At 39.5% G+C, this 26374-nt stretch overlaps 1 protein-coding gene across 6 annotated transcripts in view; it reads right to left on the minus strand.

Annotated features, from left to right (window-relative positions):
* Positions 1–26374, minus strand: part of Ncoa6 (nuclear receptor coactivator 6) — a 91510-nt gene that overhangs the window by 10989 nt on the left and 54147 nt on the right. For 4 of the 6 annotated variants that reach the window (XM_076851725.1, XM_076851724.1, XM_076851726.1 and 1 more), the window contains 8 exons: positions 25516–25644; positions 23684–24544; positions 21476–21622; positions 16806–17919; positions 13145–13266; positions 6668–9655; positions 3168–3236; positions 102–138 (listed from right to left, as the gene is read on the minus strand). In XM_076851725.1, the coding sequence (XP_076707840.1) occupies positions 102–138; positions 3168–3236; positions 6668–9655; positions 13145–13266; positions 16806–17919; positions 21476–21622; positions 23684–24544; positions 25516–25644 (5467 nt within the window). The remainder of the gene's footprint in view (positions 1–101; positions 139–3167; positions 3237–6667; positions 9656–13144; positions 13267–16805; positions 17920–21475; positions 21623–23683; positions 24545–25515; positions 25645–26374) is intronic. The other 2 variants (XM_076851728.1, XM_076851727.1) reach the window with 2 other exon arrangements.

The raw sequence follows: 26374 nt of genomic DNA on the forward strand, positions 1-26374 counted from the left end.
GAAAAGGACAAGGTGAAAATAGGTTTAAAGACTACAAAAGCTGACACCCTTCAAAGAGGCTTATGCTATGGTCATGCTAACTGCAGAAATGATCATCTTACCTTTGTCCAGAGACTATGGCAGCATTTGCCTCGAGTTCTGTCAAAAATACAAAGGACAGACATGAGACGTGTAAGATGCTGGTCTAAATGTCCACAGGGAGATGCTAGGTGTCTATGACAATTCTGAATGTCTTAATTAGGCTAATGGGTCTCTATGCCCAGGGTTTCACCCTAAATGGTATGGAGACAAAAGTTGGCATGAACCCAATTTGGTTTGTTGGGAATATAAGACACTTACTTGGTCTATTTTTATTTCTACTCATACTGTGAAATAATCCTGTTTGGATCAACAGAACTAAATTTCACAGTGCCTGGTTCATATTTCACCCAGCTACAACTAAGTTAGTAAAATAAGTCTCTTCCTTTCATATAGAAAAGACTGTTTTCATTCTCAAAATACCATCACCCTCATGCACTTTTTAAAAAAAGATAGCAATCTTCAAACATGTCTTGAACATCTATTATGGATGCATTTTTCTCCAAACAACTTCCTCATTGAGCTGTGGAGGGCAGAGTGCCTTGCTTTGAGATACCGCCCACAGACTCCATCACATCCCTTTTTTTCAACCTTCTAGCAATGCCCTCCAAGAAAAGACAGTCTCAAGGATTTGTCTAACAGAGTTTTATGTCAATGAGTACCCCGAGTTTATTAAACACTTCTCAACAGCAGAAGAAAACGTCTGCTTCCTTTAGTATGTGAGTTTAGGTAGCTTCATCTTCCACAAAAGCCCCTCCCTGATGGCACAAGACAGCAGTGATCTGTACTGCCTCTGGCCTGCCATGGCCCTGCACCTGTTTTTCCATTTAGGAAATTCAAGTACCTCATACTTGGTGTACGTATCTAAGTTGCTTTACTAAGTACATGGTAACCTTCTTGAAGGCAGTGAACTCAGAGTGCCTGGTTTGAAGCCAATCCTAAAAACCCAAAGGCCAAATGCTCTCTCTGATATGTGGAAGCTAACACACAATGATGTGGCTGGGGAGAACAGAAATTCATTGGATTAGACAAAGGGAAAATAAAGGAAAGGGAAGGGGGATGGGAGTAGGAAAGACAGCAGAATTAACCAGACATAACTTTCCTATGTTCATATATGAATACATGATCAGTGTAACTCCACATCATGTATAGCCACTAGAATGGGAAGTTATACTCCATGTATGTATACTATGCCAAAATACATCATATTGTCATGTATAACTAAAAAGAATAAAAATAAATATTTATATAACTGATATAAGTAGAAGGCTCTGAGGATATCTTAAGGAGATTTATATTTTATTTTTGGTACTGGGAATTGACCTCAAAGGTTCTTTACCATTGAGCTACGTCCCCAGCTCTTTGAATGTTTTTATTTTGAGACAGGATCTCATTAAGTTGCTGAGGTTGTCCTTGAACTTTTGGTCTTCCTGTTTTAGCCTCCTGGTTGCTGAGATTATAGGTGTGTGCCACCACATTTGGCTTAAGGAGATTCATTTAAGACAAACTTTAAAAAGGAACAGAGTTTTTCAGTCAATTATTCTGAGAGAAAGAAAAAATGATAATAGCAAAGCTCATTTTCTAGAGTAAAGAGGTGGGGCAAGAAATGGAATTCCCTTTCCTTTTTTAATCTCTTATTCTTTTTTTAAATATTTTTTTTAGTTGTAGGTGAACACAATATCTTTATTTATTTCTTTATTTTTATGTAGTGTTGAGGATCAAACCTGGTGCTTTACATGTTCAAGGCAAGCTCTCTGCCACTGAGCCCCAGCCCCAGCCCCAGCCCCAATCTCTTATTCTTATGAAAAGAAGTTTTACCATTTAATCCCTTTTCTGAATAAATTATTTTTTTTTAGTTGTCGACGGACCTTTCATTTATTTATTTTTATGTGGTGCTGAGGATTGAACCCAGTGCCTCACATGTGCTAGGCAAGCGCTTTACCATTGAGTAACAACCCCAGCCAGTCCTTTTCTGAATAATTTGTTCTGTTTCTACTCTTTTCAAAATTTTCAAAAAAAAAAAAAAAAATTTTCACCATAATGCCAGTTATCATGTAGGCAGCTGGCAGCACAGAAAAGAATTTGAGTAAATGAAATGTTTTTTGCTCATACATTCTGTCCAGAGGTCTGATTCTTTCTAGTGTGTGCGGGTAGAAGTCCTATCCATCATACAGCAGGTTATAGTACCCTGAAGCAAGTTTTAAAATAACTTTCTATTTCTATTGGCTACTACTCATAGAATTGAATATGGTTATGTTGCCTTTTCTTACTAATTTTGTTAAGTGTATACCTTCCATGATATTCTAATCTCTTTGTGGGAACCAGTCACACATTTTCCCCTCCTCCTATCCCTCAGCCAACCTCCAGTGACAAAGACAGAGGCAAGACTAAACTGTACCACCTATGATACTCATCTGCTTCTGCAGTCTAACCCATGAATGCAGAACAGGTGCTACTATTGTCAATCAAGTTCCTCATGTCTTCAGAGCTGACCCAGCATCCCACAGCAATCATCTGTCAGATTACCATGGACTCTTCCTTTCAGAAACATCATCCCTAGGGCTATTTACAATATCTTGGTCATGGGGAGAAACTAAGCCATCTAGAGATGATTGAAATGACTGCCTCCCCAGAGGAATGACTACCTCACTGCGGCAGAGGTTCTTTGAATAGGCCTCTACTGATTTCATGATGATGCAATCATTATTTTGGTGTATTATTTGGTGCTTGCCACCCCAGTAAATCACTTTATGCCATATAGTCAGATGTCAGCTGTAGGTGCCTGGGTCAGGGAACAGGGCCAACTCTGCAGTGGGAATCACTCATGACTGGGTGGGAGACTGACAATGAGCACAGAGATGCCCTTCTTGATGTTGATATTACAAATGTATAAGAGAGCAAGCTGTTGGGAAAAATAACCTCAAAATATACTGCAGAAGTTCTGCCACTAAATGGAAGTCTGCCTGAAAGCAAACAAATAAGACATGTCCAGCCACTTTCTGGTATAAGAACATGTGACACTGAGGACAAAAGCAGTTCCTTCATATGTGACCCATTCCATTCCAAGAAGTTTTTCCTACACGTCTTACCTGATCTGGCAACAGGCCCCTGCAGTGCTGTGGCTGGAGTATCCTTTGGAACTAAATTCTGTGAAGGGGCTAGGGCAAGAAAAAAAATTATAAACCTTTCACTTTTTTTTCTAAATAAAACAAAAAGCATTAACTGAATCAAGGACCTATTTGCTTAAACACCTTACTCTTAGAGTGAGTACTTGACACTGACCTTGAAATTACAAGTAAAATTTATTTAACAAATCAACTAGTGTACCACTAAGTAACAAAGAATATCACTTAAGAATGTTTTTCCTCTTTATGTATGTAAAGATCAAGGAAGGAAATGGCCATGAAAAGATTTGCACTCACATTTTTTGCTTCCTTTTTTTTTTTTTTTTTGTACTGAGGATTGAACCTAGGGGCGCTCAATCACTGAGCCATATTCCCAGCCCTTTTTATTTTATATTTTAAGACAGGGTCTCACTAAATTGATCAGAGCCTCACTAAGTTGTTGAGGCTAGCTTTGAACTCGTGTTCCTCCTGCCTCAGGCTCCTGAGTGGCTGGGATTATAGGTGTGTTCCACTATGCTTGACATACTTTTTGCCTTTTGAGGGAAAGCATGTCTTAGTAGAAAATCCAAGTCATTTTTAGATTATACCATTCACCTTAGCTTTTTAAAATTCCTGCCTTACCCTTCCTCAGACTATATTCCTTGAGAACTAAAACTATCATATAATTTTGTACTTTTATATAGCACCTAACAAGAGTGATGGGCATAAAGCAAGTATGCAATCCATACTTACTGAGTAAGTCAACCTGATATTATTTACCTGTGTAACAAATAGTTACAAAGAACTTTTGTCTAGGGCCAAGGTACTGTACCACAAACACTTAGAGACCAAATTACATTGTTCATATCAAGAACCCAGTTTGGTGTTAATGATAAATACATGTGATACTAGAGTGCACTGTGATGTCACATGAAGATTATACATAAAGTGCCATGGGAGTCCAAAGTAATGGAGTTCAATTCTAGGTTGAGATATCTGAAGGCATATTAAGGGAAAAATGTCAGAATTAGCCTTTGAAGAACAGAAAGAGCTCAGGCCTTGAGGAATGGAATGGAATAAATGACACACTCTAGAACAGAAACTTTCTGGATCATATGGTAAAGATTAAAGGAACAGATATGCCATAGTCATTCAAGGGTGTGTCCTCCCACCTTGATACTTGAATCTTAAGTAAACACTGCAACAGTAGGTTCCCTCTTATGGAAACTGAATTTTGTAGATTTCTTCTCCTGCTTAATAAAGCAGTCAATAATATATTTGGTTAAGAATTTATCATTGATGCTTATCTGATAAAGCTTAAAACTATACCTTAACTTCTACTTTTAACTTCAGTATTGTTTTCTCACATTTTCAAGGTAAAAGCACAGAAGTCCCTTGAAAAAGAATAGAAACAATCACTATAAGCAAAGTGGGTAGCCATAACTAAAACTGAGAACTTTTTCCCACTGCTGGTTCATCTCCTCAAAATTTATGTATTTCTCTTATTTTTATATGACCCAAATAAAAATATTTTCTAATTACTTCTCATCATTCTTTTCGTACCAGAGGGAGAAGTTCCCTGAAAAAAGAAATAAAAATATTTAATAAAAGAGAATACTTAAGTCATACCAGGTTTCTTTTTAATTCTTATGGTCACCAACATCATCAAAACTTGAAAAAGAAACAAAAGAGTGCTCATCCTGTAAAATTTTTTGTCTTCTACTGAGGCAGCAAAATCCAAAAAACCTTTGTCTCTCCCTATACCTTTTAACACTGGGGTAAAGAGGCAGATGAGGAGAATTAGCTTTTCTAGAGTTCTACATGAGATAGCATTCTGGTCACTGGCCGTTAAAAACTTTTATTGAATCTTTGGATAAATTCAGAGAGGTAGGAATTACAATCTCTATTTTACAGGTAAAGTACAAGGAACTTACCTGACTGTAACCAGTGGAACTAAAATTTGAACTCTGATTATACCCTAAAACTTGTGTTCTTTCTGCCCCTACTCCTGAGTGCTTATCATTGAGTGGTAGGCACTCGAAGACAGGTACTATTAGCTGGCTTTGGATATTGCAGAGGCCCTCCCAGCTCTTGAGAATGTGGGAATGATTGGTCTCTGGGGAAATGGAGCTTCTGCATCTTATGCCTCTAGGAAGGAAGAAGAGGAGGAAGCAAGGGTGGGAAACCAGAGACAGGAAGGAGAGGGGCTATAAGGATACCTATGCTTTCATTATTAGCTCATCTTAACACTACATAGGAAATATCCTGAACTAGATTATCTATGAATGGAATGGAAAAATTTACAAAGAGATTATATTAAAAGAAACCTGTGGGTCTGGGATTTGTGGCTCAGTGGTAGAGTACTTGCCTAGCATGTGTGAGGCACTCAGTTCAATTCTCAGCACTGCATATAAATGAATGAATAAAATAAAGATCCATTAACAACTAAAAACTGGAAATCACTTTTTTTTTCAACATTTAATAATCAATCATTATATTGTTTTTGTTTTTGTGGGGATCAAACCCACGTGTGCTTTACCACTGAGCTACATCCTTGGCCTGTTTATTTTTAAATTGAGATGAGGTCTTGCTAAGTTGCTTAAGTATTCACTAGGTTGCTGGGGCTGGCCTTGAATTTGTGTTCTTCCTGTCTCTGCACCATATGGCGTACAGCACCATAATTGGCCCAATTGTTATATTCTAAGCCTAGTATTCAGCTTGTTATATGAGTTACTTCACTGAAATCTTACAACTACTATTTTCTCCATAATTCAAAGAAGGAAACTTATAGTTAGAAGTGGTCAAGTAACTTGCCCTACTCCATCTGGCTATAAATGCTGGTGCTGTGTTATCAACCCAAACCTATCTGACAATTTGCCACTTTGATCCTTCCACATCTGTTAACATGGAGCCCAATTTTCTCAAAAGCTCTTCTCTGCGGGTAGCCCAGACAGAAAGGGAATATTCCCTGAGGTGGAGTACAATGAGAACAGGGCTACAGAATCTGCTCTGATAAAGCTTCGAGTAAGTCTTCTCATGGTAAGGGGAACCTGCAGAAGCTATCATTTATGTTTAAGAGAAACTGCCAGGCTGGAGACTCACAGTATAGACAGAACAAATACTAATCTTCTTAGAGTTTCAATCTTCTCATCCATACAATGGGGTAAGAAAACCTAACATGATTGATATGAAAATGATGTGATAATGTATATAAAAACACTCCCTTGTAACCTGAGAAACTTTTTTATATATATATATAAACAAAATGTGTTATTTTAGGAGCTGAGAACCATGTCCATGAGCGTAAACATACATGTGATTTAAAAGCATATTTTCCAGTGTATTTTCAATAAATAAAATTATCACTATTGGCATTTAGCCCATTCTTCTTCCTCCAAGTAGAAAAGGAATCATGCTTTTCCTCTTATAGGATAGGTCATCAAAAAACTCTGACATTATGAGTGATGCCAAGGCCAAGTACATACCTATGCTGGGTAGAAGCTCTGGATGGGATCCCACCTTCTCCTCCACTAGGCCACCCACAAGTGGCTCCGATGCTATGCCACCATGATTGCTTTTTGTGGTCGGCGTCGTGGAGATGAGCTCAGAGGATACCAGAGTGGGTACTATTGAGCGTATACTGGTGGGGAGAGCACCGCCAGGCAAGCTGGGTCCTGCTGAGGCAGAGCCCAGGCCCACTGGACTAGAGGTCATTTTTAGCAGAGTAGGTGCTGGGGGTGTTGGAGTTTTACTGTCCAGCTCTGTGGATAACTGCTCTGTTCCCACAAGTCCAGGAGCTGTGGTCTCCAGCCCTTGGCCTTCAGTCTCTCCATCTGCACCATATTGCTCTTCCCCTTTTTCAAGAGAGCCTGTAACTTTCTTACATGCCTTGGTCAACAAAATCTGGCCAATTTTGTCCACTTTTCCTTTGCCCTTACTAGATGAGACCGGGCTTCGTCGGTTGACAGAGGAGCCTGGACTATTGGTCAGAAGGGGAGAAACCATTGTGGTTGATTGTGATGAGGGGAGAGTGCTCTGATCTGCTGAGGTGCTCACCTGAGGACTGGCCTCATCTGGATTCAATTCTTTCACTTGCTGGATAGGGACATGAGGGACAACTGGAGAAGATGTACAAGGAGGTGAAGGAAGCTGAACAGGAGTGGCTCGTGAGTTAAGAACCAAGGGTCGATTTGCCTGTATGTTGGAAGCAGGACTACTGGAGGGGGCATTAGGTGGTACAGGAGCTGAAGAAAATTTTATGTTCTGAGGTATGTGTAAAGGACCAACAACTGCAACAGAGGGAGGCATCAGGCCAGAGTTGGTTGTCAGTGGGGCCGCAGGAATTGTGCTTGGCTGTGATCCTTTCATAACCTGAATTATTGAGGATGAATTGATAAAGACAGGTGTAATGAATTGAGGCCGGGCATTAGACTGAGCAGCTGACTGTCCCTCAGAAACCATAACCTTGCTACCCACATTGGGCATCGTGACAACTGTTGACATCAATGCAGACTGCAAATGAGTTGGCAGGGCTGCTGATGAGTTAGCTGAAGTGGTTATGGGATTGGAAGTGACAAAAACAGTTATTTGATTTGGGGGCAAGGGAGTGGAAATGGAGGAAGAAGTGACAGGTCTTGACATTACTGGAGGGATGCTTGGTGCAACATTGGAACTGACCTCACTCATTTCTGGATGCACAAGGGTTGAACACGGCTCATTACTGTGAGGTAAGTTTAGGGAATTAGAGGGCTCTTTAGAAGACGGATCCTGCAGTGTGGGAATGACAGGTGCTTTTTTGAGGTCCTCCCCTGAAACTAATGGAGGTGTTACTTCCAGATCTGTAAGCCCAGGGGGTTTAATGGTCACATTAGGAGCTCCAGAGTTGTCAAGAAGTTGACTTAACGATGTTGGTGCTTCCCTCATGGCAGGAGACACCAAAGTTTTGTTCTCTTCAACACTGGAAAGTTTGTTAGGATCCGAAGGCTGCCCATCCTTTTTGGATTGATCTTCAGGGACAACCATTTTAACTTCTTGGGCAGGGACTACTTTTAGCTCAACATTTACCTGTTCCTTCCTACCCTGGGAATTCTGGCAATCACTGTCCTGAGGCATATTCAAGCTCTCCTTGTTATCCTCGAGAACAGCCCCCACTGCAGCCACAGGCATGGTGGGATTCTGAGGATTCAGCCCACTGTTGTTAGGAAAGCTCCCAGGTACAGGGGGATTGGCCAGAGGAGTGGGACTGACCAACACATTTCTTGGTAACTCCACATTTTGCAACAGGGCTGCATTTGTTTGAGATGCCAGAGTAAGTTTAGGGGCTTTTGAATTTTGCCTCCCAGGACTTGGGGTAGTTTTCCTACTGGACCCAGGACTAGACCTGCGACTGTTGCTTGGACTAGCTCGTTTAGTTGCTCCAGAATTAGACTGCTTTCCAGAATTCACCACCACAGAATCTAATTTGTGAGTTTGTGGGGCTGCAAAATTGGAAGGATTATTCATGGTAAGATTTGAAGGTGCTTGCCCAATGGCCTTCAGAGTTGTTGGATTTAGGCCCTGTTGATCAAAGCCCCTATTTAAATTTGGCCTAGGAGGTAAAGGAATATTAATCTGTGGAGGAAAGAGTCCTGCTATGGAGGCATTGAGTCTTTCTGGTGACAGACTGATTTCTGAAGGTTCTGTGCTAGGAGGGCGGTTGTTGGGTGTCTGAGGATAATAGGGTCTGGGGCTGGCTCTGTTCGGTGTTTTAGGCCTAGATGTCTGGGTTGGAGCAGCCACATTTGGAAAGTGGTGGCCATGGGAGCTGGGAAGGGAATTTACAGGGGGTTGCTGGGGAGTTGCACCTTGAGTTGCTGAAAGGGATGATGGTCCAGGTTTGGGCCCTGTCATCAGTAACTGGTTCTGGGAAACTACTAAGTGCGAAGGCATGTTATTTGGACCTCCTGAGACCGATGGAACTTCACTGCCACTTGCTTCAGGAAGTGAAGACATCTCTCCCAGAGGTGAGCTAGAAGGATTCTGTGGGTTCTCCTGGTATACCATTTTCCTCGAATTACTTCCCAAAGGAGTATTTACAGGCATTGGCATTCTTTGTTTATCAGGTGATGGTGGCACAGAGGCAGGTCCTTGCAAACTGACCATGACAGGTACATTGCCACTCTGCTGCATGGGCATTCTCTGAGAGTCTGGGTTCAGAGGTCCCCTTGGGGGATGGACATTTTGGGAGACTGGAAGTCTAACGGATTTGGGATCTTGCTGCATCATGAGCATCATCATCATTTGTTGTTGCTGCTGCTGTTGCTGCTGCTGCTGCTGAGACTGCGGCTGACTAGGAGGTGGAGGCTGCTGTTGCTGCTGAGGCATTTGTGGCTGTGGCTGCTGTTGTGGTGGCTGTGGTGGGGGTGCCACATGCTGCATGAGTTGAGGAGGCATCTGCTGCAGTGGCCTCTGTTCAACTGGTTGAGTAGGATAACCTAAAACAAGCCCCCAAAATCAGGGAAGTTAGACTTTCAGCAAGAGAACTTTGCACCTTTAGAGTATAGCCAAGCAATACTCATCTAGGTGGCAGGCAGAATGTGCACAAACACCTCAGGCATCCCTGCTCCTGGGGCAGGGGACAGCCCCTCATTATTTGACATGAGTAAAGAGGCACACTGCTTAAGGAAGCAAAAAGCAAAGCATTAGGAATGTGGAGCTCCTCAGTGTGCAGGGTCTGAATGAGGCATTAATGTACTAAGACTGAGAGTACTCCGTACTACTATGGCAGATGGTCCAAATATGAAAGAAGAAAACTACATCAACAGCAAGTGGCTGGCCACCAGCTTTTGGGTCTCATGTAGACATAATCAGAATTTCACTGTCTACGTGAATGATGTAAAGCCTTTAGGGTTCCCTTTTTCTGTTAGCAGAGAATTGTTTGTTTGTTTTTTAAATTTTTTTAAAGTTGTAGTTGGACATAATACCTCTATTTCATATGAGGTTTTTATGTGGTGCTGAGGATCGAACCCAGGGACCCGCACGTGGGAGGCAAGTGTTCTATGACTGAGCTACAACCCCAGCCCCATCCCAGAATTGCTGTTTTTAAGCTTTGAATTTGTTGAAAACAACAGCATTGAAGATAGCCTTTTTATTCTTTCAATAGAAGTAAAATGTAAAATTCTAGGATTCGTTCCTTAAGAAGGAAGGATTTAAAATTATTCTAGTCCATTGACTCTGTACACTATGCTGCATCCTTCAGGCTCATTCTTTGAGGAAAACGGGTTGAACTGAACTGCCCCTTGGTGCACATCAGTATCAATAAGAACACTAAGGGCTGATATAGGTTGTAAATAAAATGAGGGCACCGAAGTTTTTTGCATATTAATTTCCATTTACTTTCTTACATGTAAACCTCTATTTGGAGAAATGTTTTCTATGAATCCACAACTGGAGAATAAATAAGCCAGAAGCAGAACTCTCAGAAATAAAAATAATTTTGGAATAAGAACTCTGAGGAACAATGCCTTCCAGACTTGCAGAAGACAACATTTCAAATGATTACATCTTTTGAAAATCTGGTATTTTAGAATAAAAACCTTAAAAATCAGCAGAGAAGATAGAAAGATAATCAAATTAAACCAAAAGTAAGGTCATTCAGTGGGAAAAAGTAGGCATACAGCTGGGATACAGTTCCACAAACTGGATCATTCGACTGTTGCATGAAAAATATATGTGGAAGGTTTAACAGGGTACAATAATGTGAATGGTTGGCTCTGGCAGTTGGAAGAAATGCTGGCTCAAAATTTTCACAGAGCAGTACCAAATACTGTGGCTCAGATTTCATACTCAGGAGCTAATTAATTTCTTCTTGTCAAAGATTTCCATAGTACCAATGGGTGCAATGTGCAGAATCCAGTTTTGAAGATTTTCATAAAAATTCTTTTGGTTTTAGGCCCAACTAACTTCTTGACCTTATAAAGCCAAAAGCATATGAGATTTTCACAGGTTTTTACAATGGGATTTTATTTTTTACATCTAGTCTGGGGTTCTCACATTAAGAAAATTATAATTTCTTCAAAAGTCCATTCGTGTCAGTTTTATTACACAGATGCCTTTCATCTTTAAAATCAGCTTACCAGACAGCACAGCAAATACCAAAGAGAGCAGCATAGAGTGGCCTCTTTAAAGTAACAGTCAAAGACATGGCTGCTATAAAGGGTCCAGAAACTGGAGGCAGCAGTCCAAAGTGCACTACTAGGAAAACAAATTGGGGTTGATGTGATAGAATGTCGGAGAGGGAAAGCCATGACACACACAGTGCCCATACACAATCAAAAAACAAATTTATTAGTCAAGGATGCAAACTCATCTGTCTTTAAGGGGCCAGGCATGTGGTAAAGAAAAGAAGTAGGCTAATATAAGACAGCAGGAGTCCTGTGGACACTGCCAAACTGCAGAGCAGATACCCTTTCTTAACAGCATTTAAATTCAGGTTTTTGCTTAAGACACAGCATGACAATTCAAACCCATTATAGGCCAAATTCAGCCTGCAGGCCCCTTTTGCAGAAAAAAGAAAATGATGTGTGTGAAGATCCTTGGAATTCATACAAGAGTTCAGATGTGCTTGGGGGAAGAGGGTACTTTAGGCTCACCATGCCTTCTGTACATATTTGCCAAAGATTGGCAATCCTCCTTCTTAACTGTGCTGCTGAGAACTGTGTATTCCCCAGCAATTTGTTATAAATAACACAAAGTATTGACATCATAATACATTTACTTAGTTTATCTCTAAAATAATACCACTTTTTTTAGGTATTTTTGTTATTGTTGTTGTTTGTGTATGTAGCGTTGGAGTTAGATCCCAGGGCCTCGTGCATTCTAGGCAAGCCTGCACTGGGTCACACCCCAAACCTTTAACATTACTTCCACTTATATGTCAAAAAGGAGGTAGAGTTACTAATGAGGAAGAAACAAAACAGCTCTTTATAATACACAGGAGACAGAACCCTGAGTATGAAGGGCTTGTGTATCTTCAATTGTGTCATAGGGGAATAAAGCTACAAGTCACTGTTCAGACCAGGAGTAACAAGGTATAGAGATACTGTGGCAGCTGGCCTTGGTTCTATAATACCTGGGTTGGAATGAATGAATGAATTCTAGAAGCTTTTTTCCTTTTAGCATAATTTATCAACATTTAAAGGACAATATTTTATAATCAGAGTAAGTAATTTCAACAATATTGTACTATTTGTTATAAATCATTAAGCTGGTGTTAGGCACATGGGTATGTTTTTTTGTATTCTTTATATATTTTTGATGTTTTAAATATTCAAAATAAAACTTCTATTAAAAAACATCACTTTCTTTTAATTCCCTCCTTTGAAAAAGCTCCAGGAAGAAAGGCTGCAGGAAAAGCAGGCAAGCAAGATCAGATAAAAATATCTCTCCATTTAATCTTATTTGATTTTGATGCCAACTAGAACCTTACACTGATAAGAATAAAGAGGCATTTCACATCTCAGTTCTAATTTTATAAAGACTTTAAGTAATAAAGACGATTGGAGTAGAATGTATGTGTTTGTGCCTTCAGAAGTTATATTTGAAATATTTACTTAACATCAAGGCAAAGCTTCCAAATACTAGACACATTAAAATGCTAAAGCAGACTAGTTAGTAGACAAAATACTTTTTTTTTTTTTTTGGTACCAGGGATTGAACCCAGGGGCACTTGACCACTGAGCCACATCCCCAGCCCTTTTTTATATTTTATTTAGAAACAGGGTCTCACTAAGTTGTTTAAGGGCCTCACTAAGTTGCTGAGGCCGGCTTTGAACTTGTCATCCTCCTCCCTCAGCCTCCCCAGCTGCTGGGATTACAGGAGTGCACCACCGTGCTCGGCAACACTGTTTCCTTGAAGAGAAGGAAGCCTTGTAATTTTGCATATATGATGACAAGTATATAACCCTTAGCTAACATTTTATTACCTGGTGGCCGATTTGAAAATTCTGGCAGTTTAGAGCCCGTGCTGTCCAAGTTAATTCCTTGTTCTCCAGGCAATGATTGCTGATCGGCCTCCTCCAGACCAGCTGGACGAGCATCTGGGGTGCTAAAAAATAAGTAAGACATTTGAGAGTAAGCTATCTAGAATATACATGAAACTACCTCAACCTGTCCTCTATTACTAAAGAACTACAATCTATTTACATTATCATTCTTACTGTTATTTACAACTCTCTATTCTGGATAAAATAGTCAATACTGGCATAAAAAATAACCTGGAAAATTCATTAAATGTTAAAATCCACTTACTCTAATAGCACCGTATTTACTCAAAGTGCTTTTTCATGCAATCACCCATTCTCAGAAGGCCTGGACTTGGTTTGGGACTATCAATATTATTAGTCACTGTTCATGTGAAACCACAGTATCTTCAGTGTAGCTTAAGAATCAAGCTCCAGTAATTCATAACACCTTGCAACAAGTTCTAAGTTAGCTGATGGAAATGGTATTTGGGGAACAAAGAAAGGTAGAGACTACAAGAAAGTTAACTGAATTTTGCTATAGATAAACACTGGCTTTAGGATATATTCATTTTTACCAACCTTAGAATTTTTAGTGGGGTGAGGAAAAATGTGAAGAAACTTAGTTACTAATACCCACATTTCCAAGGAATCAGAGTGCCCACATCCCTCATTTGGTTTATAATCTGACTCCCAGCTGTACCTTTCTTTCCTACTTTTAGTTTAGAAACAGGGTCTCTTTAGAACCTGAAGCAGATTTTTAGTACATCCAGATCCCTAGATCAGTTTGTTCCTTATATGACTTTCCTCTCACTTAAAGTTATGAGCAAGGATTCTATGATATCCTTTACTTTCAAAGAATTCTATAACTAAAACAAACAAACAAACTCGAATATTTTCTTCAGTTCCCTTATGTTACAGATGAAAAAACTAAGTTCCAGAGAGGTACAAGAGATAGGAAAAGGTTCCATGGTAAGTGGGTGATCTTCCTACCTAGGAGCCCTCATGCTGTATAAGGTCCTTTTCATAAAGTATAGAACCAAAAAGTAAGCCATCTTCTTCAGGGCTGTTGAGGGCAGTAAAAATGCATACTAACCAGCCTACTGGGAGAAATAAAACAATCATCCCCATAAAAATGTCATTCCAAAAGGCTAATAGATGAATTTAACTGAAGAGAATGGTGGTAACCAAGAATACAAACAATAATAAATTCTGGAGAAGATATAGAAGAAAAGGAACAGTTTAACATTGTTGGTGGGATTGTAAATTAGTACAATCACTATGGAAATCAGTATGGAATTCCCCCAAAAGAAGAGGCATGGAATCACCATATAACTCAGTAATACAACTCCTCAGCATTTATCCTAAAGAATTAAATTCAGCATACTATAGTGATACATGCATACTCATGTTTATAGCAGCACAACTCATAACAGCCAAACTATGAAATCAGCCTACGTGTCCATCAATAGATGAATTGATAAAGCAAATGTTGTATATATAGACAACAGAGTTTCATTCAACCAAAAAGAATAAATTTATGTTATGTGCAGGAAAATGAATGGAACTTGAGAACATTATGTAGAATAAAACAAGTCAAACTCAGAAAGTCAAGGTTTGGATGTTTTTTGCTCCTTTGTTGAAGTTACAGAGGAAAAAGGAAAAGAAAGGTAGGAGATCTCATGAAAATCAAAGAGAGATCAGCAGAGTAGAGGAAAGGGAAGGGAGAGGGAAGAGATAGAAAAGGGGAAATAATGGGGAATGATACTGGCCAAAGTATATTGTTATATTGTATATATACAAACATTTAACAATAAATCCCATCATCATATGTCACTATAAATCACCAATAAAAATATGAGAAAAGAATTTAACTGAGGAGGAGCTACTAGAAAAATTAGATAATTAAAGGCTTTAAGTTTGAATTCAGGAAAACATACTGTTAATATACAATGATTGGCTTTTAATGTATAAAATTCAAGAAACAGTATGATATAATTAGACTACAAAGAATGTTGTGGGAAGGCTGGGGTAAGGGTAGCTACTTTTGGTTTGAATATTTAAATAAACCTTCCTTATTTTTTTCCTATAGTTCTACCAGTTTATTTCAATTAATCTGTTTTACATTCATTGGTCACTATTCCCTATTAGTAAATGTCTCTAAATTCCAGTTTTATGACTAAAGGCTGAAAATCTAGCTTAATTAATATTTATTCTAAAACTTTTTTTAAATCAAAATCAGAAACATTATTTAAATTAATACTTACCTTCAGGAAATGAAGTATAAATTTTTAGTTGCCCTTTCCACTGTGATTTTGCAAAAGCGCTCACCTGGAGAAAGTTTACTGAAAGGGTAACTAATTAAAAGTTATAATCATCTTAGTATGGGGTTTAAGCTTCTAGGGATGATAGGGCCTTTAAAGAAAAGGTATCAGTGCAAAAGAACATTATTTTTTTGGTACCAGGGAATGAACCGGGGGTGCTTTACCACTGACTCACATCCCCAGTCCTTATTTTTTATTTTGAGACAGAGTCTTGCTAAGTTGCTTAAAGCCTTGCTAAATTGCTAATGTTGGCATCAAACTTTTAAAATTTTTTTTCCTTTTTTAAATATTTTTTTTAGTTGTCAATAAACCTTATTTTACTTATTTATATGCAGTGCTGAGAATCGAACCCAAGGCCTCAGATATGTCAAGCGAGCACTCTACCACTGAGCCACAACCCCAACCTGGCATCGAATCTTTGATCCCTCTGCCTCAGCCTCCAGAGCTGCTGGGATTACAGGGGGCGCCAACATGCCCAGCTAGAAGAACATTTTTATTTTTGAGACAGAAGGGAGTCTCCATAAGCAGTTTTTATTCCCAGAACATATTTGGCCTCCCTGGCTCCCCAACATCCATAAGCCTGAAGCCAGTAGTTTGTGGAGCTGAAGTATGGTAGCACCAATTACTTTTCAGGTTCTGGGTACGACAACCCCCTGGGAAAGGGCAGAATTAAGACACATATCAGCCTACTGCAACATATCAACATCATTTGAACCCTTAAACAAGTGAACTATAAGAAAAAAAAAAAACCTGAGATAATCAGAGATATGTGAGCACAGTTTGGATATGTGAGACTATTAAGGATGTATTAGCTTTCTAGATGTACTATGGTATTATTGTGTAGTCATATAAAATAACTGTCCTGCTAGGGACATAGTGGCACATGCCTTCAATCCCAGCTACTTGGGGGCCTGAGGCAGGAATATCACAAGTTCCAGGTCAGCCTCAACAACTTAGTAAGACCCTGTCTCAAAATAAAAAGTGATGGGAACGTAGCTCAGAGGTAGAGCGCTTACCTAGCATATGTGAGGCTTAGGGTTCAATCCTCTCAGTACCACCAAAAAAAGGAAAACTTTCCTTATTTTTGAGAGGTAGGCATTAAAATAGAGTATAATTGCTTCAAAAGAATCAAGAGAATAATGAAAGAAAATACAGATGAAGACAAGATAGGCTATGATAACTGTTGAAGCAGAAAGATCTCATACTATTCTAATTTTATATATTCTAAAAAATTTTCACCAATGAAAGTGTCCACATAAAAACAAACAAACAAAATTTGAGGCAAAATTATCACAACCTACTTTAGATCTTGCTGACTATTTTTCTTCTTCCGAGGGGGTTTCTTCTTCTTAGGTTTATTTGCGTTGGTATTATTTTGCTTATTGTTTACCCCAAAATGACCTGCAGAGATGTCACTCTGCAATAAGTTGACCAACAATGGACTTGTTAGCGTTACATCCTTATTGACAGGAAAGCCTGGATTCTGACCACAGGATATCTGATTTCCATTGGGTGCTCCACTGAAAGGTGCATTGAAAGGCATCCCATGGCCTGAGAAGTGGTTTCCCGAGGCACTGTTTCCCTGCATGGCCTGCACGTGGGGGGGGACCATGTTGGTTTGTTGCATGCTAACATCAGGCATCATCTGAGACAAGCTGACATCATTATTTGCTGTAGTTGCAGGATCACCATGCTGCTGGGCCATGTGTGGGTTGGGCCCTGGTGGCCTTAGGACCTGTCCCTGAATCCCCATAACCTGAGATGGACTGTTGTTCACAGGCCCTTGTTGGGGCAGCATCTGTCCTGACATCTGTCCCGTAAACTGTACCATGTTTCCTTGCATGTTCGGAGTTGGTCCCCTCATTATCTGTGCTGGTCCCGGCATGACACTGGATTGGTTCTGCGTGTTAAACTGCTGCTTATTCCCCTGCATCTGATTGGTCATGATCTGTTCTATCATTGGGTTCTGTTGGAGCAAAACTTGTCCCTGAGGCCCCATCATCTGGTTATGTGGTGCCATCATTTGTGGGCCCTGCTGGGACAGCATCTGCTTGGGTGGGGTCATCCTTTGAGGTGAAGGCCCAAGATTTTGGTTCTGAGGGTTCACCATCATCTGGCCCTGTGGCATAAGCTGGGCCCTTGAAAGGATCATAGGGTTCTGAGGGTTCAGAGTTCCTTGTTGCTGGACCATCTGGCCCTGGGAGGGCACAATCTGCTGGTGCATGCCCATCAGCTGAGAAGGTGGGCCCTGTTGGGGCTGGCCTTGCATGTTGCCCAGGTTCACCTGTGGAACCCCAGAACTACCAGCCTGCTGGTTGTTCATGTTGCCATGAATTCCCATGAGGCTGGGCTGCATCATATTTGGTGGCCCGTGAGACACCTGCATCTGGTTTTGAGGACCAGCTCCTTGACCACCTTAAAGGAAAAAAAGAAAAAAAAATGCACAGTTTCAGAAAAATATTATTATCTTATTGGTATTAAGATACTCAAAACCTTACTTAGAAAAATACCCATCATCTATATATACACTGATCAACATAAATGAGCTGTTGAATATACTTTTTATTTTGGTACCGGGGTGGAACCCAGGGGTGCTTAACCACTGAGTCATATCCCCAGCCTTTTTTTGTATTTTATTTTGAGACAGAGTCTCTCTGAGTTGCTTAGGGCCTCAATAAATTGCTGAGGCTAGGCTGGGGATGCAGTTCAGTTGGTAGAGTGCTTGCCTCACTAAATTGCTGAGGCTGGCTTTGAACTTGCAATGCTCCTGCTTCAGCCTCCTCCCAAGTTGCTGGGATTACAGGTGTGAGCCACCATGCCTGGTTTAACATACTTTTTGTGAGTTTTTTAAACTACGGAGATGCAATATGGGATAATTGTTTACAATTTCCATGACTATGCAACAGAATTAAGAAAGAAGGAGATAGTTTCTTTATTCCTGAGTGCTGACTTAAAGTCAATATTTCAAAAATCAGAAAATCTTTCTTTTAGATTAAATAAAGAGGAAGGCAATATTTCACTGTTTTCAATGACTTGTGGCTACCTTATTATGAAGAAAACTAAACAACAACAACAATAAAACAACATTGTATATACTGAAGTAAACTCTGTTATAAATGAGCCAGGGAAACCAAGAATGTGCCATGTTCTCTTAGGAAAACCCCAACAATGCTTCTTGGAAAACTATTACTCTCAAAGGCTAGTCATGCTATTTGCTGCACTTTAAAGAAGAGAATACCCAATACTTCCTAAGACAGGTCTCCTTTGCCCTGATGTGGTAAACATTGTTTAATCCTGACATAATGAGAGCCAACTGACCAGATGACCCATCTGGAAGTTGCAGTCAAAGGGATGCTAAAAAGTTCAGTGATTGTATATATACTTCTTGAGAGTCCCTAGTGAAAAACAAGGGACATGTTCTATTCTTCTAAGTTAGAGAAAAGGTGCTGCCTGGCCTACTGCAGTGTTTGTTTACTGTTGGGTCCTTGAGATTTTTCTGTAGCTACTTGAATTACCTACCCTCCCTTACCCTCCACTCCCCCCCCCCTTTTTTTAAGTCCTAGAAATGGAACCCAGAGCCTCATGCATGCTAGGCAAGTGCTCTACCACTGAGCCTTATCTCCAGCCCCTACTTCTAGCTTATTTTATCTCTTTTATTTTTCACTTTTAAATGGGGACTAAAAAGTGGCTATAATGACGTTATGAAGCCAGTTCATGTTCCAGTCAGAGAGGCAGGGGACAAACTGTCCCTGGTTCACACTCTCCAGACTTTTCCTGAATCTCAAGGAAGACTCACTTCCTTGTCTCTGTGGAGTTTGGCTGGCAAGAGAGATAATACAAACAGTCGAGTATTTTTTCAGGAAGCAGTAAAAGCTAAATAAAATAGGACAACAGAAAATGACAGGCAAAAGTAGAGCTACTTTAGAAGGCTAAATGGGGAAATCAAAACAATAGGGGCATATGAGAAATACCATATAATGATGACCATCACATTCCACCATCCTTGCTATCCCCTTCCCCCTCTCTTTCCCACCCCTCTTCCCTATCTAGAAATAATCTTCCTCCCATGTTCTCCCTCCCTACCCCACTTTATACAAAATACATGTATGAAGATTTGAATTTGATGTCAACATACCTTATATATGAACAGAGATATAAAAAATTATGGTACATAGTACATTAATAATTGTAATGCAAAAAAAAGAGTACATGTATAATTTGGTGTGAACATACTTTATATACAGAATTACGAAAAATTGTGCTGTATATGTGTAATAAGGAGTATAATGCATTCCACTATTGTTGTGTATTTAAAAATAGGAAACCCCGATAAGCAGGACTAAGAATTATTGTACTTAAAAATTATTGATTTAAAAATAAAAAATGCATCATTAAAAAAACAAGAAAAAAACCCTACCATATAAAAATATGATAGCTGTTCTAGGGTGGAAAATTATGTTTAATTATGCTTTAAATAAAACTTCCTCTAAGCTTGTAATCCTGGTGGCTCAGAAAGTTGAGGCAGGAGGATTCCAACTTCCAGAGTAACCTAGGCAACTAAGCAAGACCTTGTCTCAAAAAAGAGCTGGGGATGTGGCCCCCGTGTTCTAGTATAAATAAATAAGTAAATAGCTTCCTATAAAAACATTAATTCACGGGGCTGGGGATGTGGCTCAAGCGGTAGCGCGCTCGCCTGGCATGCATGCGGCCCGGGTTCGATCCTCAGCACCACATACAGAGACATTGTGTCCGCCGATAACTGAAAAATAAATATTGAAATTCTCATTCTCTCTCTCTCTCTCTCTCTCTCTCTCTCTCTCTCTCTCTCTCTCTCCCTTTCTCACTCTCTCTTTAAAAAAAAAATTAATTCACATAACTCATGAACATAATTTTGCATTGGCAGACAGGTAAAGTCCAGTAATTTGCTATCCCTTCAAGAGACAGTCTGAAATTTTTTTTAAAAATATTTTTTAGTTATAGACAGACACAATATCTTTATTTTGTTTATTCATTTTTTTTAATGTGGTGCTGAGGATCGAACCCAGTGCCTCACATGTGCGAGGCAAGTGCTCTGCCACTGAGCCACAACCCCAGCCTCTGAATTTTTTTTTATTAAGTTAGAATTTTTCCTCATTCCTCAGTAATTTACAATTAAAGTTGGAATCACATAATTAAATTAACTCTGGAGTGGGCATGGCAGTTCTGAAAATATTTGATCTATGTCAATCCAAACTGTTTGAAAGGATAAATGGATTAGGCATGTTCCCTAAGTAACCAGAAACTCAGAAAAATGAATTTTTGGGCTTATACAATACTGATTACAAATACTACTTTTTAGTCATTCCACTGTATCTTATTTCCTCTCCAAAATTTCTTCTTATATACACTTCACTTTTGGCATTAAATTGGTACGAATGATTTTGAAAAATAACACAGTGTACATCAGAATTCAGACTTTGGCATAAACAAAGCTAACATGTATTACATATAGATTTTTAAAGTTGCAATCATCCCAACATGCCATATGCCTACATGCCTTTTTATCTTCAGTTTCCTCTGCCAGAAATGCCTTTTTCCTTTTACTACTTGAGCAAGCCCTAACTCAGAAGTCAGCAAACTCCTCCTGAGTGGGCCAAATTAGGCCCACTGCTGGTTTGTTAAGGTGAATTGAATAGCTGCAAAAAAACCCCAAATAACCTAAAATAGTTTCTGGCTCTTTCCATGGAAAAAAAAAAAAAAAAAAGCCTGACTCCTGCTCTAACTCAAGTTTCACTCCTTTTCTTAGGTGTTTCTAGGCTCCTGAGACATTTTGCCTATTTTCCACGTATCAATTACTATTCTGAATGATTAATATGCATTTGAAATTAAGGGGAGAGACCAAGAATTATTAATCTATATAGTCTGTTGCCTACCAAGGCATCTCCCACATGATGCTCAATAAATGCTAGTTGAATAAATTATAAAAACAAACCTGAATGCTGGACACTTTGATTTGCTTGCAGCTGAGGGGCTCCTGAATTCCCAGGGGTGGTTGCTGTGGTAGAAGGCACCTGACCTTGCATAAAGTTCGGATTGGCCTGTCCTGCTGAGAAGCCAGGTGGGAGGCGTTTAGGCATTCCTTAATAGAAAACAATGAGTAAGGCAGTTACCTAGCAAATTTATACTCTTGCTTAGATATGGAATGAATAAGGAAGGATGAGCTGCATGAAGTTTCCACTGGCTTAGCTCTCTCTGTCACACTGGTAGGATCTTTAATAATAAGGTTGGGAAAGATGGTTAAAAAAATCAACACAATCTCTTACATGAGCATTGTCAAAATGGAAAAGAAATACTAAAAAATTTACACTTAGAACATGCCAAGGAAAAGATGGCAATCTGCTCCCTAAATGTGATCTGAGGCCACGCCACAGCAAGGTTTGAGGGTTCACTTTTCTCTGTAATACAATGGACCCCAAAACTTTACATACTTTAACAAAGGCACCAAAGGAATATGTTAAATTCTCTCATATTCAAATAAATTGATATGAAATACTATAAAACAGAGAGCTGGGTCCCGATATTAAAGATAAATAGATGATTTTTTTCCTTTAAGGGAAATGGATTACAATCTCCTTTGCAGTAAATTTCCCCCTTATGTTGTGCCTGTCTCTTTGGAAGAGATCAGATATTAGAAACAGTTCACAGGAGCTCCAAAATGAGGCTATGTTAAACTTATCGTTATGCCTTTCTCTCAAGGTTTGCTGTGATTCTGACAGCTATGGCACCAAAAACCATGCTCTAATGGAATCTTACTCAAGTATTACTTCCTTTTACAAAGGCCTAATTTCAAAAAACAAATTTGTAACAAGGAGAATCTCAGACCCACTCATTGTTTATAACACAGGCCTTGATGTGGCCAGATCACCTAGGTGAGCATATCATCTGTTCTATGAAAGCATCAAGACCTAAAGCTTGCTTAAAATTTTCTTGCATTTCTCCATTTATTTGTTTAAGGGCCAAATTTTCAATGCCCTGGAAAACTCTTTGTAGACAAATATGCACTTGTCCTTTCTTTAGCAGTGACAAGTCCCCACTTGTATGCTTCCATTGTAATTAAATCAGTAATCACATTTGCAGGAGGGACTACCCAGCTTCCACTGATCCAGGGCTAGATGCCCAGAACAGTGAAGTATGGAGTTGAAACATTCTTGCATTTTCTGTCTTAGGATTCAAATATTAGAGCCTGCATGTCAGCAAAATTAATTACAAGAGAGTGAGAAGACTGATGAGCAACTTAATTTCACCAGAAACCATGGGAACATGCCTTTGCTATGTTGTACTAAAGATGTAAGGGTTTTTTTCTGGGTAGGCAATGGGTGTCTTTTGGTGGGGGATATGTTTATCAGATGACAGTATACTGACACTCTCTATAACTTACTGAAAAGCTCCAAGCACATTCATGTGCACTAGATCAATGATTAATAAGAATAAATAATAAACATGGAGATGGATAAGTTTTACTGTAATCGTTTTACCTCTCACACATTAAGCTCCATTGCTTTTTCTTCATACAAGAGGCACCTTACAAAATAAATAAATAAATCTCCTTTAGGTATAACTAATGGAATTCCCTCTCTGAGGAGCAGGCATTGGCATTATAAAACTATAAAAGTCAATGATTTCTGAACTTATTCCCCTTTAATACTTTAATCAAAGTTAACAAATACCATGCTTACTATTTTACTAACTAGGATTATCAAAATTGGTAACTAGAAGGGCATTTTCCCCAATAAGACCCTGTATTTATCTTTTCATTTTTGCTCTACTGCATAATCTTAATTTTTTCAGTAGCCAAGAAGCTTAAGTTGTTAATAAAATGCATGTTTCTTCTGGAAATTTTAATTTACTAGTATAAGATCAAGCAAAAAAAAAAAAAATCTGAAAAACAAAATGAAATCTCTATATTGAATTTTACCTGCATTTTATCCAGAGATCTAGCTTATATTTAATCAATAAAATGCTGAACAACGTATCAAAATAATAATGCATCAAGTTAACTAAGTTATATTGTCACCACCATTTCACAAAAGCAAATAATTACATCCTTATTTCACTCCCTCCATTAACTCTAAAAACTTAAATTCTATTCAGATCTATCTCCAGCAAATTTACCAACATAAATAGCTTCAGTATTCCTCACCTCCTAGGCCTGGATGTAAACTCTGTGGCCCCTGGTTTGGTGGTTGCTGCTGCATCACCATGAAGTTAGGTGGCACATTTCCCTGTTGAACCATAGGATTCCGACCCGGAGAGCTGACGGGCTGCTGAAATCCCTGGGGAAGTGGGTTATTTTGAGGTGGCCTTGGTCCCATCTGCTGCTGAGTTTGGTTAACCGTTGGGGAGGATGCAGGGGATCCCTGCTGGAAGGAGGAGGGTGAGGAGGCAGGAGACTTGTTGGTGAGGTGGGGCTGCTGCAGGGGGGTTGGGACCCTGGAGGGCCCCCCCTGTAAGCTCTTCATCTGAGGAGCTGTGAACTGGCCTGGGTTGTTCATCTGAGGAAAGTTTGCATGGGCTTGTGAGGCTTGCTGGCTGCCAAAGGGATATGGAGGGGGAGGGTGGGAAGGTGTCTGTACCGTGGCTAAGGATGGTCTTGCCTGGAGTTGCTGTTGCATTGGGCCAGGCAAGGGAGACTTCTTCCACCCTTGGTTTGCAGTCATTGTGCCCAGAGAACCCTGGGCTGGAGGAGGCTGAAGGGCTCCAGAAGGCAGCTGGTTCCAGCCTGGAGGAACAGGCACCTGAGTTGGGGCAGTAAACTGGGGTCGAATCCCCTGTGGCTGCTGCTGCTGCTGATGTTGCTGTGGTGGTCTTGCCTGCAATTGTTGTTGCTGCTGCTGCTGTTGTTGCTGTTGTTGTTGCTGTTGCTGCAGCTGGGGAAAATTAGCTGGGTTCATTTGTCTGTTCACAGGGACAGGCTGCATTGGGTGATGAGGAGGAGCTAAAGATCCTGAGGGATGACTCTGCTGTTGCATATGGAGCCCAGAGAGGAGTGGATCCATTGCATCTGTTAAAGACAGTCAACACAACAATAATCAACTACTGCAACCTAGATGCTTAATGCAGCCTGGTACCATTCATGTTACCATGTTTGCAAGCACCTTCTATATACAAAGCAACATACCAACATTCAAGAAAGTGAAAGGTATAAAGAATTTCTATGGTACCTACCTTTTATTTATTTATTTTTTAAGAGAGAGAGAGAGAGAGAGAGAGAGAGAGAGAATTTTTTTTAGTATTTATTTTTTTTAGTTTTCAGTGGACACAACACCTTTGTTTGTATGTGGTGCTGAGGATTGAACTCGGGCCGCACGAGCCACCGCTTGAGCCATATCCCCAGCCCCCGGTATCTACCTTTTAAAAATCTAAAACCTTTGCTCCCTCTCCTCCCAGTACATATATAGATATGTCAGAAACCCTACACTACTTCTTGCTTTAAAGAGTTTATGGTTCAACAGTGGATATAAGAGCCACTATTGAATATATATAAATGTGGATAGCAGTAATTTCCAAATCACGTACTAGGGAACTGTGTTAATCACTGTTATAAGAAAACGAAACGAAATTGTCAATCAGGTTTGGGAAATAGTGAATCTAACATCCTTAGACAAGTTTGTTTTTTTATAGTAGGATGTAAGCATCTCCAATATGTTAATACTGAATTTCAAACAGGCAGTGTAAAGTAGGATGCATTTACCAAATTTACTTAACTACAGAATTCTGTCATGAAATATCTTGCAATACTAAGTAGGCCCAGGCATGCTTTTTAGAAATGATGGGGTATTATTAATTGATAACAATGAGAAATTCTGAGAAGGAAATGATGACGTTTAGCTTGAAGATATCAGAGCAAAATTGGTAAAGAAGGTAACATTTAAGCTGGACAGTTAGGAATACAGTATAAGAAATAGGTGGAATTTTATAATAATCTCTATTGAAGTTCCAGGTTCTTCAATCCTCAAAGGTTGGTATCATTACCTGACTGAGAAGCAGGGCGAGGGGTCCTGGGCTGCAGCTCTGGATTGGGGCCTGGTGCCATCATGGAAGATGACACATTTCCACTCTGGGGTATCATAACAGTGGCAGGACTGGCCATTCTCATTAATCCTAGGGGGAAAAAATAAAGATCCCTAAAATAGAGTATTGGAATAGGCACAATTTTTGTTTTTGATGATATATTTCAAGAAAGAGAAAAGGTATAAAGAATTTCTATGGTATCTACCTATTAATAATGTAAAACCTTTGCTCCCTCTCCTCCCAGTACATATATAGATATGTCAGAAACCCTACGCTACTTCTATTTCATTTCCTTCCTCTTACTATAATTGGTGTTAAAAGTTCCATGTGGGGCTGGGGCTGTAGCACAGTGGTAAAGTGCTTGGGTTTGATCCTCAGCACCACATAAAAATAAAGATACTGTGTGTTCATCTACAAATACATAGTAGCTCTTGGACGTTTAAGTCCCTTTTATAAAGTGGCATAGTATTTGCACATAACCTATGCACATCCTCTCATATACTCAAAATAATCTCTAGATTACTTATAATACTTAATACAATGTAAAATTTATGTAAATAGTTATTGTACTGTTATTTAGGGAATAATAACAAAAAAGTCTGTACATATTCAGTTACAGATACAACACACAGGCCCAACTATGTATGTATGTATGTATGTATGTGTGTGTATGTATCCATGCCTACTTCAGTAAATTCTCCCTGGCTAACATCAAGATAATTTCCATAAAGGTTGGCAAATCCAGTTTCAGAACTTGACAAGAAGAGATAAGAACAGATATTCTAACCTTTAATTCTTATAATTCTGCAAAGTAATGTAT

This window comes from Callospermophilus lateralis, chromosome 3 (genome assembly GCF_048772815.1).
Source record: "Callospermophilus lateralis isolate mCalLat2 chromosome 3, mCalLat2.hap1, whole genome shotgun sequence".
In the NCBI taxonomy this organism is placed as follows: domain Eukaryota; kingdom Metazoa; phylum Chordata; class Mammalia; order Rodentia; family Sciuridae; genus Callospermophilus; species Callospermophilus lateralis.